At 46.0% G+C, this 15,956-nt stretch overlaps 1 protein-coding gene across 2 annotated transcripts in view; it reads right to left on the reverse strand.

The window, feature by feature from the left end:
* LOC311238789 (laminin subunit alpha-3) overlaps nucleotides 1-15,956 on the reverse strand; it is a 110,592-nt gene that overhangs the window by 62,535 nt on the left and 32,101 nt on the right. For both annotated transcript variants that reach the window (XM_084326985.1, XM_084326986.1), the window contains exon 11: nucleotides 417-615. In XM_084326985.1, coding sequence (XP_084183111.1) covers nucleotides 417-615 — 199 coding nt within the window. The remainder of the gene's footprint in view (nucleotides 1-416; nucleotides 616-15,956) is intronic.

Here is a 15,956-nt window from a genome sequence, read left to right on the forward strand (position 1 = left end):
TTCCTAAGCACCACTGGGATCTGGTGCAGTGAAGTGTTAATAATTAAATAATCTATAGGATTAGTAGATGAACACAATGCATTAAATAGACAATTGGATATTTCCCATCTTTGCTGAGCAAGCTATTTGTGCAAAAGAAATTAGAGGCCTGTCCCAAGTAAAGGCAGAGTGAGTTCAGTGATTGAAGCAAATAAAAGCCTGGGCTAATAATTAAAGTTTTACGGTATAGTGGGTATACTCCATGAAACTTGAAAGTCACTAGGCATACTGTAGGTAATTCCCGCTTGTGAAAACAACTGCACGTTTACACTCACTAACGTTACTGTATTACTCTACTGCAAGACATTCAAATTGGCTCAGCAACAACTAGCAAAAAAAAGAAATAAAAAAAATACATATCACAGTGTGCTTCATACCTGGGGGGACTTGAGAAGCACCCCATCACCCTGGGGTTCGTCTAGTGGGAATACCCCCGTCTGCCGCCTCCGTCTCCAGTCCTCACTCGCCCTCAGCTGTTGGGCCGTGTCCCGCGGGGACGAAGGGCGGCCTTCGCGAGCCGCGTCCAAAACCCATGACGCGGTGGGCCTGCCGAACCGGCTCGGAACACAATACTGACTGTGGACATGAAAGGGCGTGGCGGCAGTTACAGACTGTCCATAGCGTGTGTTTGCCAAGCGCTTTCAACTGTGGGAACAATGTGAGTTGTTAGCAGTCGGGTCACTGGCCAGCCAGAGGTCATGGCCTCAAGAAACAACAGTAATCTCCGATAATCCTCTCTTGAATCTGGACATCCTCTTGCAGTCACATCGATGTACAGAAAATCCCCACATCACACACACATATATACTGTATAGGCACACTTCTTGTGAAAGCTCCAGTTTCAGAAGCTAGCTCTCTGATCCCTTGCCAGTCCCCTGCAGTCCCCTCCCCTCCCCTCGCCACCCCCAGCCTCCAGTGTTAATCTGTACCTCCAATCCCTCCATCCCTCCACGCCTCTATCCACTTTCACTTTCCTCCCTTCATTCCTGATTCAGACCCATTTAAAAATATCCAAGAACTTCCCCTCATTTCAGCATTAAGTTACTGCTTGTTGTTTCTCAGTTTTAGTCCGTATCATCCTCTCTGTCATCCTTATCATCCTCTCTGTCATCCGTATCATCCTCTCCATCATCCTTATCATCCTCTCTGTCATCCTTATCATCCTCTCTATCATCCGTATCATCCTCTCTGTCATCCTTATCATCCTCTCTGTCATCCTTATCATCCTCTCTATCATCCTTATCATCCTCTCTGTCATCCTTATCATCCTCTCTATCATCCTTATCATCTTCTCTATCATCCTCTCCGTCATCCTTATCATCCTCTCTGTCATCCTTATCATCCTCTCTATCATCCGTATCATCCTCTCTGTCATCCTTATCATCCTCTCTGTCATTCTTATCATCCTCTCTATCATCCTTATCATCCTCTCTATCATCCTTATCATCCTCTCTGTCATCCGTATCATCCTCTCCATCATCCGTATCATCCTCTCTGTCATCCTTATCATCCTCTCTATCATCCTTATCATCCTCTCTATCATCCTTATCATCCTCTCTGTCATCAGTATCATCTTCTCCATCATCCGTATCATCCTCTCTATCATCCTCTCTGTAATCCTTATCATCCTCTCTGTCATCCTTATCATCCTCTCTGTCATCCTTATCATCCTCTCTATCATCCGTATCATCCTCTCCATCATCCGTATCATCCTCTCTGTCATCCTTATCATCCTCTCTGTCATCCTTATCATCCTCTCTGTCATCCTTATCATCCTCTCTGTCATCCTTATCATCATCCTCTCTGTCATCCTTATCATCCTCTCTGTCATCCTTATCATCACCTCCATCATCCGTATCATCCTCTCTATCATCCTTATCATCACCTCTATCATCCTTATCATCCTCTCCATCATCCATATCATCCTCTCTGTCATCCTTATTATCCTCTCTGTCATCCTTATCATCCTCTCTGTCATCCGTATCATCCTCTCTGTCATCCTTATCATCCTCTTTGTTATCCTTATCATCCTCTCAGTCATCCGTATCATCCTCTCTGTCATCTGTATCATCCTCTCTATCATCCTTATCATCCTTTCTGTCATCCTTATCATCCTCTCTGTCATCCTTATCATCCTCTCTGTCATCCTTATCATCCTTATCATCCTCTCCATCATCCTTATCATCTTCTCCATCATCCTTATCATCCTCTCTGTCATCCTTATCATCCTCTCTGTCATCCTTATCATCCTCTCTATCATCCTTATCATCTTCTCTATCATCCTCTCCGTCATCCTTATCATCCTCTCTGTCATCCTTATCATCCTCTCTATCATCCGTATCATCCTCTCTGTCATCCTTATCATCCTCTCTGTCATTCTTATCATCCTCTCTATCATCCTTATCATCCTCTCTATCATCCTTATCATCCTCTCTGTCATCCGTATCATCCTCTCCATCATCCGTATCATCCTCTCTGTCATCCTTATCATCCTCTCTATCATCCTTATCATCCTCTCTATCATCCTTATCATCCTCTCTGTCATCAGTATCATCTTCTCCATCATCCGTATCATCCTCTCTATCATCCTCTCTGTAATCCTTATCATCCTCTCTGTCATCCTTATCATCCTCTCTGTCATCCTTATCATCCTCTCTATCATCCGTATCATCCTCTCCATCATCCGTATCATCCTCTCTGTCATCCTTATCATCCTCTCTGTCATCCTTATCATCCTCTCTGTCATCCTTATCATCCTCTCTGTCATCCTTATCATCATCCTCTCTGTCATCCTTATCATCCTCTCTGTCATCCTTATCATCACCTCCATCATCCGTATCATCCTCTCTATCATCCTTATCATCACCTCTATCATCCTTATCATCCTCTCCATCATCCATATCATCCTCTCTGTCATCCTTATTATCCTCTCTGTCATCCTTATCATCCTCTCTGTCATCCGTATCATCCTCTCTGTCATCCTTATCATCCTCTTTGTTATCCTTATCATCCTCTCAGTCATCCGTATCATCCTCTCTGTCATCTGTATCATCCTCTCTATCATCCTTATCATCCTTTCTGTCATCCTTATCATCCTCTCTGTCATCCTTATCATCCTCTCTGTCATCCTTATCATCCTTATCATCCTCTCCATCATCCTTATCATCTTCTCCATCATCCTTATCATCCTCTCTGTCATCCTTATCATCCTCTCTGTCATCCTTATTATCCTCTCTGTCATCCTTATCATCTTCTCCATTATCCTTATCATCCTCTCTGTCATCCTTATCATCCTCTCTGTCATCCGTATCATCCTCTCTGTCATCCTTATCATCCTCTCTATCATCCTTATCATCCTCTGTCATCCTTATCATCCTCTCTATCATCCTTATCATCCTCTCTATCATCCTTATCATCCTCTCTATCATCCGTATCATCCTCTCTGTCATCCTTATCATCCTCTCTATCATCCTTTCTGTCATCCTTATCATCCTCTCTGTCATCCCTATCATCCTCTCCGTCATCCTTATCATCCTCTCCGTCATCCTTATCATCCTCTCCATCATCCTTATCATCCTCTCTATCATCCTTATCATCCTCTCTATCATCCTTATCATCCTCTCTGTCATCCGTATCATCCTCTCCATCATCCTTATCATCCTCTCCGTCATCCTTATCATCCTCTCTATCATCCTTATCATCCTCTCCATCATCCGTATCATCCTCTCTATCATCCTTATCATCCTCTCTGTCATCCTTATCATCCTCTCTGTCATCCTTATCATCCTCTCTATCATCCTTATCATCCTCTCTGTCATCCTTATCATCCTTATCATCCTCTCCATCATCCTTATCATCTTCTCCATCATCCTTATCATCCTCTCTGTCATCCTTATCATCCTCTCTGTCATCCTTATTATCCTCTCTGTCATCCTTATCATCTTCTCCATTATCCTTATCATCCTCTCTGTCATCCTTATCATCCTCTCTGTCATCCGTATCATCCTCTCTGTCATCCTTATCATCCTCTCTATCATCCTTATCATCCTCTGTCATCCTTATCATCCTCTCTATCATCCTTATCATCCTCTCTATCATCCTTATCATCCTCTCTATCATCCGTATCATCCTCTCTGTCATCCTTATCATCCTCTCTATCATCCTTTCTGTCATCCTTATCATCCTCTCTGTCATCCCTATCATCCTCTCCGTCATCCTTATCATCCTCTCCGTCATCCTTATCATCCTCTCCATCATCCTTATCATCCTCTCTATCATCCTTATCATCCTCTCTATCATCCTTATCATCCTATCTGTCATCCGTATCATCCTCTCCATCATCCTTATCATCCTCTCCGTCATCCTTATCATCCTCTCTATCATCCTTATCATCCTCTCCATCATCCGTATCATCCTCTCTATCATCCTTATCATCCTCTCTGTCATCCTTATCATCCTCTCTGTCATCCTTATCATCCTCTCTATCATCCGTATCATCCTCTCTGTCATCCTTATCATCCTCTCTATCATTCTTATCATCCTCTCTATCATCCTTATCATCCTCTCTATCATCCGTATCATCCTCTCTGTCATCCTTATCATCCTCTATCATTCTTTCTGTCATCCTTATCATCCTCTCTGTCATCCCTATCATCCTCTCCGTCATCCTTATCATCCTCTCCGTCATCCTTATCATCCTCTCTGTCATCCTTATCATCCTCTCTATCATCCTTATCATCCTCTCTGTCATCCGTATCATCCTCTCCATCATCCTTATCATCCTCTCTGTCATCCTTATCATCCTCTCTGTCATCCTTATCATCCTCTCTATCATCCTTATCATCCTCTCTATCATCCTTATCATCCTATCTGTCATCCGTATCATCCTCTCCATCATCCTTATCATCCTCTCCGTCATCCTTATCATCCTCTCTATCATCCTTATCATCCTCTCCATCATCCGTATCATCCTCTCTATCATCCTTATCATCCTCTCTGTCATCCTTATCATCCTCTCTGTCATCCTTATCATCCTCTCTATCATCCGTATCATCCTCTCTGTCATCCTTATCATCCTCTCTATCATCCTTATCATCCTCTCTATCATCCTTATCATCATCTCTATCATCCGTATCATCCTCTCTGTCATCCTTATCATCCTCTATCATTCTTTCTGTCATCCTTATCATCCTCTCTGTCATCCCTATCATCCTCTCCGTCATCCTTATCATCCTCTCCGTCATCCTTATCATCCTCTCTGTCATCCTTATCATCCTCTCTATCATCCTTATCATCCTCTCTGTCATCCGTATCATCCTCTCCATCATCCTTATCATCCTCTCTGTCATCCTTATCATCCTCTCTGTCATCCTTATCATCCTCTCTATCATCCTTATCATCCTCTCCATCATCCTTATCATCCTCTCTGTCATACTTATCATCCTCTCCATCATCCGTATCATCCTCTCTATCATCCTTATCATCCTCTCTGTCATCCTTATCATCCTCTCTGTCATCCTTATCATCCTCTCTGTCATCCTTATCATCCTCTCTATCATCTGTATCATCCGCTCTGTCATCCTTATCATCCTCTCTGTCATCCTTATCATCCTCTCTGTCATCCTTATCATCCTCTCTATCATCCTTATCATCCTCTCTGTCATCCTTATCATCTTCTCTATCATCCGTATCATCTTTATCATCCTTATCATCCTCTCTATCATCCTTATCATCCTCTCAATCATCCGTATCATCCTCTCTGTCATCCTTATCATCCTCTCTATCATCCTTATAATCGTCTCTATCATCCTTATCATCCTCTCTGTCATCCGTATCATCCTCTCTGTCATCCTTATCATCCTCTCTATCATCTGTATCATCCCCTCTATCATCCTTATCATCCTCTCTGTCATCTGTATCATCCTCTCTATCATCCATATCATCCTCTCTATCATCCTTATCATCCTCTCCATCATCCGTATCATCCTCTCTGTCATCCTTATCATCCTCTCTATCATCCTTATAATCTTCTCTATCATCCTTATCATCACCTCTATCATCCTTATCATCATCTCTGTCATCCTTATCATCCTCTCTGTCATCCTTATCATCCTCTCTATCATCCGTATCATCCCCTCTATCATCCTTATCATCCTCTCTGTCATCCGTATCATCCTCTCTGTCATCCTTATCATCTTCTCCATCATCTGTATCATCCTCTCTGTCATCCTTATCATCCTCTCTGTCATCCTTATCATCCTCTCTATCATCCGTATCATCCTCTCTATCATCCTTATCATCCTCTCTGTCATCCATATCATCCTCTCTGTCATCCTTATCATCACCTCTATCATCCTTATCATCCTCTCTATCATCCTTATCATCCTCTCCATCATCCTTATCATCCTCTCCATCATCCTTATCATCCTCTCCATCATCCTCTCCATCCTCTCTGTCATCCTTATCATCCTCTCCATCATCCTTATCATCCTCTCTGTCATCCTTATCATCCTCTCTATCATCCGTATCATCCTCTCCATCATCCGTATCATCCTCTCTGTCATCCTTATCATCCTCTCTGTCATCCTTATCATCCTCTCTGTCATCCTTATCATCCTCTCTGTCATCCTTATCATCATCCTCTCTGTCATCCTTATCATCCTCTCTGTCATCCTTATCATCACCTCCATCATCCGTATCATCCTCTCTATCATCCTTATCATCACCTCTATCATCCTTATCATCCTCTCCATCATCCATATCATCCTCTCTGTCATCCTTATTATCCTCTCTGTCATCCTTATCATCCTCTCTGTCATCCGTATCATCCTCTCTGTCATCCTTATCATCCTCTTTGTTATCCTTATCATCCTCTCAGTCATCCGTATCATCCTCTCTGTCATCTGTATCATCCTCTCTATCATCCTTATCATCCTCTCTATCATCCTTATCATCCTCTCTGTCATCCTTATCATCATCTCTATCATCCTTATCATCCTCTCCATCATCCGTATCATCCTCTCTGTCATCCTTATCATCCTCTCCGTCATCCTTATCATCCTCTCAGTCATCCGTATCATCCTCTCTGTCATCTGTATCATCCTCTATGTCATCATTATCATCCTTTCTCTCATCCTTATCATCCTCTCTGTCATCCTTATCATCCTCTCTGTCATCCTTATCATCCTTATCATCCTCTCCATCATCCTTATCATCTTCTCCATCATCCTTATCATCCTCTCTGTCATCCTTATCATCCTCTCTGTCATCCTTATTATCCTCTCTGTCATCCTTATCATCTTCTCCATTATCCTTATCATCCTCTCTGTCATCCTTATCATCCTCTCTGTCATCCGTATCATCCTCTCTGTCATCCTTATCATCCTCTCTATCATCCTTATCATCCTCTGTCATCCTTATCATCCTCTCTATCATCCTTATCATCCTCTCTATCATCCTTATCATCCGTATCATCCGTATCATCCTCTCTGTCATCCTTATCATCCTCTCTATCATCCTTTCTGTCATCCTTATCATCCTCTCTGTCATCCCTATCATCCTCTCCGGCATCCTTATCATCCTCTCCGTCATCCTTATCATCCTCTCCATCATCCTTATCATCCTCTCTATCATCCTTATCATCCTCTCTATCATCCTTATCATCCTATCTGTCATCCGTATCATCCTCTCCATCATCCTTATCATCCTCTCCGTCATCCTTATCATCCTCTCTATCATCCTTATCATCCTCTCCATCATCCGTATCATCCTCTCTATCATCCTTATCATCCTCTCTGTCATCCTTATCATCCTCTCTGTCATCCTTATCATCCTCTCTATCATCCGTATCATCCTCTCTGTCATCCTTATCATCCTCTCTATCATCCTTATCATCCTCTCTATCATCCTTATCATCCTCTCTATCATCCGTATCATCCTCTCTGTCATCCTTATCATCCTCTATCATTCTTTCTGTCATCCTTATCATCCTCTCTGTCATCCCTATCATCCTCTCCGTCATCCTTATCATCCTCTCCGTCATCCTTATCATCCTCTCTGTCATCCTTATCATCCTCTCTATCATCCTTATCATCCTCTCTGTCATCCGTATCATCCTCTCCATCATCCTTATCATCCTCTCTGTCATCCTTATCATCCTCTCTGTCATCCTTATCATCCTCTCTATCATCCTTATCATCCTCTCTATCATCCTTATCATCCTATCTGTCATCCGTATCATCCTCTCCATCATCCTTATCATCCTCTCCGTCATCCTTATCATCCTCTCTATCATCCTTATCATCCTCTCCATCATCCGTATCATCCTCTCTATCATCCTTATCATCCTCTCTGTCATCCTTATCATCCTCTCTGTCATCCTTATCATCCTCTCTATCATCCGTATCATCCTCTCTGTCATCCTTATCATCCTCTCTATCATCCTTATCATCCTCTCTATCATCCTTATCATCCTCTCTATCATCCGTATCATCCTCTCTGTCATCCTTATCATCCTCTATCATTCTTTCTGTCATCCTTATCATCCTCTCTGTCATCCCTATCATCCTCTCCGTCATCCTTATCATCCTCTCCGTCATCCTTATCATCCTCTCTGTCATCCTTATCATCCTCTCTATCATCCTTATCATCCTCTCTGTCATCCGTATCATCCTCTCCATCATCCTTATCATCCTCTCTGTCATCCTTATCATCCTCTCTGTCATCCTTATCATCCTCTCTATCATCCTTATCATCCTCTCCATCATCCTTATCATCCTCTCTGTCATACTTATCATCCTCTCCATCATCCGTATCATCCTCTCTATCATCCTTATCATCCTCTCTGTCATCCTTATCATCCTCTCTGTCATCCTTATCATCCTCTCTGTCATCCTTATCATCCTCTCTATCATCTGTATCATCCTCTCTGTCATCCTTATCATCCTCTCTGTCATCCTTATCATCCTCTCTGTCATCCTTATCATCCTCTCTATCATCCTTATCATCCTCTCTGTCATCCTTATCATCTTCTCTATCATCCGTATCATCTTTATCATCCTTATCATCCTCTCTATCATCCTTATCATCCTCTCAATCATCCGTATCATCCTCTCTGTCATCCTTATCATCCTCTCTATCATCCTTATAATCGTCTCTATCATCCTTATCATCCTCTCTGTCATCCGTATCATCCTCTCTGTCATCCTTATCATCCTCTCTATCATCCGTATCATCCCCTCTATCATCCTTATCATCCTCTCTGTCATCTGTATCATCCTCTCTATCATCCATATCATCCTCTCTATCATCCTTATCATCCTCTCCATCATCCGTATCATCCTCTCTGTCATCCTTATCATCCTCTCTATCATCCTTATAATCTTCTCTATCATCCTTATCATCACCTCTATCATCCTTATCATCATCTCTGTCATCCTTATCATCCTCTCTGTCATCCTTATCATCCTCTCTATCATCCGTATCATCCCTTCTATCATCCTTATCATCCTCTCTGTCATCCGTATCATCCTCTCTGTCATCCTTATCATCTTCTCCATCATCCGTATCATCCTCTCTGTCATCCTTATCATCCTCTCTGTCATCCTTATCATCCTCTCTATCATCCGTATCATCCTCTCTATCATCCTTATCATCCTCTCTGTCATCCATATCATCCTCTCTGTCATCCTTATCATCACCTCTATCATCCTTATCATCCTCTCTATCATCCTTATCATCCTCTCCATCATCCTTATCATCCTCTCCATCATCCTTATCATCCTCTCCATCATCCTCTCCATCCTCTCTGTCATCCTTATCATCCTCTCCATCATCCTTATCATCCTCTCTGTCATCCTTATCATCCTCTCTGTCATCCTTATCATCCTCTCTATCATCCGTATCATCCTCTCTGTCATCCTTATCATCCTCTCTGTCATCCTTATCATCCTCTCTGGCATCCTTATCATTCTCTCTATCATCCTTATCATCCTCTCTATCATCCTTATCATCCTCTCTATCATCCTTATAATCTTCTCTATCATCCTTATCATCACCTCTATCATCCTTATCCTCTGTCATCCGTATCATCTTCTCCATCATCCTTATCATCTTCTCCATCATCCTTATCATCACCTCTATCATCCTTATCATCCTCTCTGTCATCCTTATCATCTTCTCTATCATCCTTATCATCCTCTCTATCATCCTTATCATCCTCTCTGTCATCCGTATCATCCTCTCTGTCATCCTTATCATCACCTCTATCATCCGTATCATCACCTCTATCATCCTTATCATCACCTCTGTAACTGAGGGGTACAATTCCCTGACTGTATTACTAGATATGATACTTACTACCACTACCTTTGTACTTAATATTCGGCCACCCAGTACACGGCATAAATATATTATCATGAACACTCTCACGTAGATGAAACGGATCCAACACAAATGTACGAATTAGAAACAGGTCTTTATTTCCTACACAGCGATGGTGTGTAGAATAAGCACTTAATCACTTAATTACATTTATGAATTGAAATAGTATGCACTTTTATGGCAAGGAGTATTCGTCGGTATATCAATAGATAATGTCCAATCTCTGAAGGCGCAGGTGGTAAATATACGACCTGGAATAGTTAAGGAATAACAGCAATGATACTTTAATGATTATAGGCTGGATACACTAGAGGGGGTTAATCCGGTCGCTTGTAAGCCGACAGGAGTAGGAGGGGGGGGGGGGGGTAGAATCCAGCTGCCTCGTCCGGCCAAGGGTATCCCAGGTGAACCCACTGTAGTGCCGTTCAATGCGCCGGCGATCCTTGGACCACAGATGAAAGCAGGTGGACTCTTTGTGGGCCGGCTCTCTCCGGTCCACGGGGGAGAGATGTGGAGAGACCTCGTCTTGCAGAGCGTCTCCTCACCTTGCGTCCTCTCCAGGGGGGGGGGTTCCAACACACGGTAGTGTCGGGGGTCTTTATCCATAGAATAATCAAAGTATCCAAAGCATAATCCGTGCCTGGGAAGGCGGGCTGTCGTCGGTAGAATAATCCGGTATACAGGTCCACTCGCTCGTCGGCTCTGGGGCTCCTCGGGTGCAGCTTCACATAGGGTCAACCACCCTGGGTAAGCAGCCAGTTCTCTGCCCGAAACGATGGGGTACTGACTACGGTAGTATTCTCACCGCACGAAGCACTATATATTAACAGACTATTATTAGCTTAATAGACTACGTCCAACTCGACGATATAGTGCCAAATATGACTATTCAAATATTAATATACACGATGTCTCAATACCGATGGTAGGCCGAACTTGGCCTTACTCCCACACGTGGCATCGCGGGGAGGCTTTACGTCTGTGACTCTATTGGAGGGTAAGAAACTGGACTGAAAAGAAAGTCCTACTTTAGTAGCGCAGTATATATACGCACTATGAACAAATAGTCCCATTAGTGGTGCGGTAGCCAAATTCCTACGCGGAACTAGGACTTGTTCGTACATGTCGAGCGGTACGTTTGAACTGGGTCTGAGGGGTATGGCAGCCTGGCACCAAGGTCTCGACCAATAGTAGAATGGAGACTATTATGGGATGTTCAGTAGGCTAGAATGGATATTCAATGCATATTGTACAAGGAATATACAAGGGATATCAGGGAATATTAGAGAATATACAAATACAATTAAATATATATAAATAAATATATATATTCGGTTTAATCTGGCCCTTCACAACAGCCACCCCCTGAATAGGTCCCAGACCTAATCAGTTAAACGGAGACAGATTAATCGCGTTGTCTATTTACACATAAGGGTTTGCTGTAGGGGTCAGTCAACTTCACAAAGTCATAGGGTTGTAGGGTCATGGTCATCATCGATTGTGTCTGGGAGTCGAGGCAGTTCTATGAGCCTTGCCACGGGACGGGTGTAAGTGCGACCCTGGACGAGCACTTCAGCTGCTCGGACCTTGCCGTCGGCACCGGTGATCACTTTGCTTACGCGGCCGGCCGGCCACATAGCTCTGGGCAGTGATTGATCAATAATCATGACGACTGTTCCTTCTGTCAAATTGTCTCTCTCCTTTACCCACTTCTGGCGGGTCTGTAGAGACGGTAGGTAGTGTTTAATGTCATCCGGTAGATTGGGGGCTCTGCGTAGGCGACCACCCACTCTGATGAGGGTATGAGCGTCGCTCTCGGGGGCCAGGTGAATTAATCTGCTGTCGGATGGGACGGGCTTTCCTCCCTGTAGACAGGCCAATTCATCGGGGAACGAGTCTCTCTGGGCTCGCTGCAGTAGAAGCAATTCTGCTTCCTCGTAGTTAGCTGCTGACATATCAGCGGGGGACTTGCACTCCGGGTGGTACCGCAGGAATGTTCTTTGTTGTGCACTCTCTATGGACGTGCAATCGTTTATGTTAGGGTCGGTGGAGGCTACGGTGCTCAATCCACAGAACACAGACTTCTTAATTTCCACCTCCTCTGGACTTGCTTCCCTCGGGATAGGCATGGGCCACTGTCCTTCCGGGAGTCTTAGGAATGCGGGGCCGTCACTGTAGACATTGCGACGGGTGAGGTCATCCAGGGGCATCCCCCGGGTGATGACGTCAGCTGGGTTCTGTTTTGTATCAACGTAGCGCCACTCTGTTTCTCCGGTTAACTCTTCGGTTAAGTCTTGAATCTCGGTGACTCTGACTCCCACGAAGACTTTGTACTTGCATGAGTCCGATTTGATCCAGGCGAGTACCGTCGTGGAATCTGACCACAGGATTGTTCTAGACACCGGTATGGTGAGCTCACGTTGGATGAGCGTGGCTAGGTGCGCTCCGGCTAGGGCTGCGCAGAGCTCTAGACGTGGGATAGATTGTTGCTTGCGTGGGGCTATTCTCGAGCGGGCGAGGACAAATGCTGTGTAGATCTCTCCCCCCTGGTCTTGGGCCCGCAAGTAGGCTACTGATCCGTATGCGACCTCTGAGGCGTCACTGAAGACGTGTAAGTCCATTTTACATGTCTCTGGCCTCACCGTGGGTGGGAAGTAGCTTCGGCGCATATTAACGCCTGGGAGTGAGTGGAGCTCCATCTCCCACTCTCTCCAGGTGGATGCAAGGTGTGCGGGAATGGGGTCGTCCCAGCCCTGGTCCTTGTCCCACAATGCTCGTACAATCATTTTTGCCCTGGTGGTGTACGGTAGAATACATCCTAGCGGGTCATATTGTCGGGCGAGTGTTGTGTACACACTCCGTCTGGTGGTCGGCGCCGCCGCCGGCCTTCCCTGTTCCGTAGTCAGGGACTTGTGTCTGTAGTGAAGCGAATCTGTTTTGAATCGCCACACCAATCCCAGGGTCATCTCCTGGGCTTCTCCCGGGATTGTAGCCATCCAGGTCTCGCTGCTGGCTGCCTTGTCCTCGGAGGAGAGGCTGCGCAGTACTTGCGGATCGCTGCTGGCCCACTGCCTGAGATCAAAGCCGCCTTTGATCAATGAGGCGCGGAGTTTAATCAGGAGAGCCTCGGCTTCTTCCTGGGTTGAAAGGCTTTGTAGACAGTTGTCTACGTAGAAGCTGTTCTTTACGCTGCGTCGGACCTCTTCGTCCGCTGCTGGGTCCTCTGCTACATGTTTCTGTAGTGCAAATGTCGCACAGCAGGGGCTGCACGTCGTTCCGAAGGGGAGGACTTCCCATTGGTAGATGGCTGGGTGCTCATCTCCTGGCTTCTCTCTCCATAGGAACCGTAACAGGGGCTTGTCCACCTCTACTAATCTCACCTGCAGGAACATTCCTTTAATGTCCCCGCTGATGGCCACCTTTTCCTGGCGGAAGCGGAGTAGAACGCCGAGTAGGGAGGGGCCGAGTGTGGGACCGGGCAGTAACTCTTTATTCAGATTTTGGGATCCGATCTGGTAGCTGCAGTTAAATACTATGCGGTCTTTACCGTTGTGATGGACCTTGTGGTGGGGCACGTACCACGATTCAGTGGTCTGGTCAGCCTCTTTAATGTCCATCTTTGTGACGTGTCCCGCTGTGATGAGCTTCTCAATCTCAGCGCGGTATACACTCTCTTGGGCGGGGTTCTTGGCTAAGCGCCGCTCCGTGTTCAGCAGGTACCGTTCTATGGCGTCTGTCTTGGCGTGGAAAGTAGGCATTCCTTCCCGCCGCAGGAGTGGCGTGGCGTATCTCAACACGCCGTTGACCGGGACTCTCTTGGTCCCTGTCTCGAGGAGGTGAATGGCGTAAATGTCATCTTTAGAGCGAATGTCTTTCTTTCCATTCTTAAAGGGCATTTGTTCCAAGCTCCATAGCCGCTCTACGTGTTGCAGGAGTGCGGTTTCTCCCTCTGTGACTCGGGAGTGGAGACATCTAGTGGCTGTACTTCGGTTGAGAGATTTGGCGAGCGGGCCTTGGAGAGTCCATCCCAAACGGGTCTCGACTGCTGCAGGACAGCCCCGGGGTCCGGCATGAACCCGGTCCATCGGGACAATGAGGTCTGCATGGTCGGAGCCCATCAACAGGGTCGGCATAGCATTGTCTATGAGCGGGATCGGTAACTTGCGCAGATGTGCATATTTCTCCATCAGCTTGGCGACGGGGTATGTGTACCGCGACAGTCCTATTTCTTGGCTGGTGAAAGCGTCTGCAATCTGGTACCGTCGCTCAGGCTGGCCGCTTGCTGCGATAGAGAATGAGACATTCTCGCCCTTTATCGTCTTCAAATCTCGTCTTATTGTCCGAATTGTCATTTGGGTTTCGCTTCCCCGCAGCCCTAGCTGGGCCGCAGCGGAGGCGAGCAGCAGGGTCTTCTCTGACCCGTCATCGAGGACGGCGTAAGTGTCCAGGACTTTATTCTGGTAGCTTAGTGTCACACGCACTACTTTTAGGAGTACTCGGGCTCCACTGCTGCTGGCGGGATCGATGTACATGACGCTCGCTTTGCGGCTGGATGGTGCAGGTGAAGGGCGCCGTCTGTTACTGTCGTGAAGTATGTCCAGATGGGCTCCATCGCACTTGGTGCACCTTTTCTTTAAGCGGCATTCGGCTGCCATGTGTGAGCGCGCACAGCGAAAACAGCGCTTGTTGGACTTTATCCATTGACCTGCTTCCTCCGCGTTCAGCTTGGGGAAGGAGTCACATTGCGCTAGCCAGTGTTCTTTCTCACAGTAGGGGCACACTATCTTCCACTTCTCCGTTCTGGAGGGGGTACTGTGGCTCCTGCTGCTCGGTACTGACTCCGATTGGTGCATCACAGTCACCGATCTTCTTCCATCATTTAGTCGTCTGGTTCCTTCTCTGGAGCCAGGGGTGCTCCGTCCGAATGTATCTAGCCGTAGGCTGCTGACTTCTCTCGCCAGGAAGTCTGCTAGATCGAGGAGGTTCGGTTCGGGGCCATTCGGGTCTCTGTGGTCCCTCTGCCGCCTAAAGCGCTCCTGACGAGCGGGCGGCAGCTTCTCCAGGATCCTTTCCACATTTGAGTTGGCGTAAAGTTCATACTTCCCCTTCTCTCTTTGCGCTCCCAACATCCCTACCAGGGACTGCACTCTGATGGACAGGTCGTCCAGTGCTCGATTGTCTATTGCTGGGGGTAAGCGGTCGATGTGTCGGATCTCCTGGATCACGTAATCCCATATGCGCCCATACCTCTGGTCCAATGCTACCAGCGCTGCTGTGTATGGGGTGGTGGAAGTCGCGTAGGCGAGCGCTATATTATGTGCGCGGGGCACCTTTAAGTGCTGCAGTAGGATGGCGTATTTGTGGCGTTCATCCAATACATCCACCAACATGGTCTCCAGACACATGCGGAGTTCTGTATACTGGGCCCGGTTCTCTTGGGTGAAGTCGGGTACCATAGGCGTGCCAATGTATGACGCTGACTGTGGATACATCGGCGAGCGTTGGGGGGGAGGCCTCCTAGGCGAGTCTCCTCCCGC

The sequence above is a fragment of the Notolepis coatsorum genome, assembly GCF_963971535.1.
Source record: "Notolepis coatsorum genome assembly, chromosome: 13".
In the NCBI taxonomy this organism is placed as follows: domain Eukaryota; kingdom Metazoa; phylum Chordata; class Actinopteri; order Aulopiformes; family Paralepididae; genus Notolepis; species Notolepis coatsorum.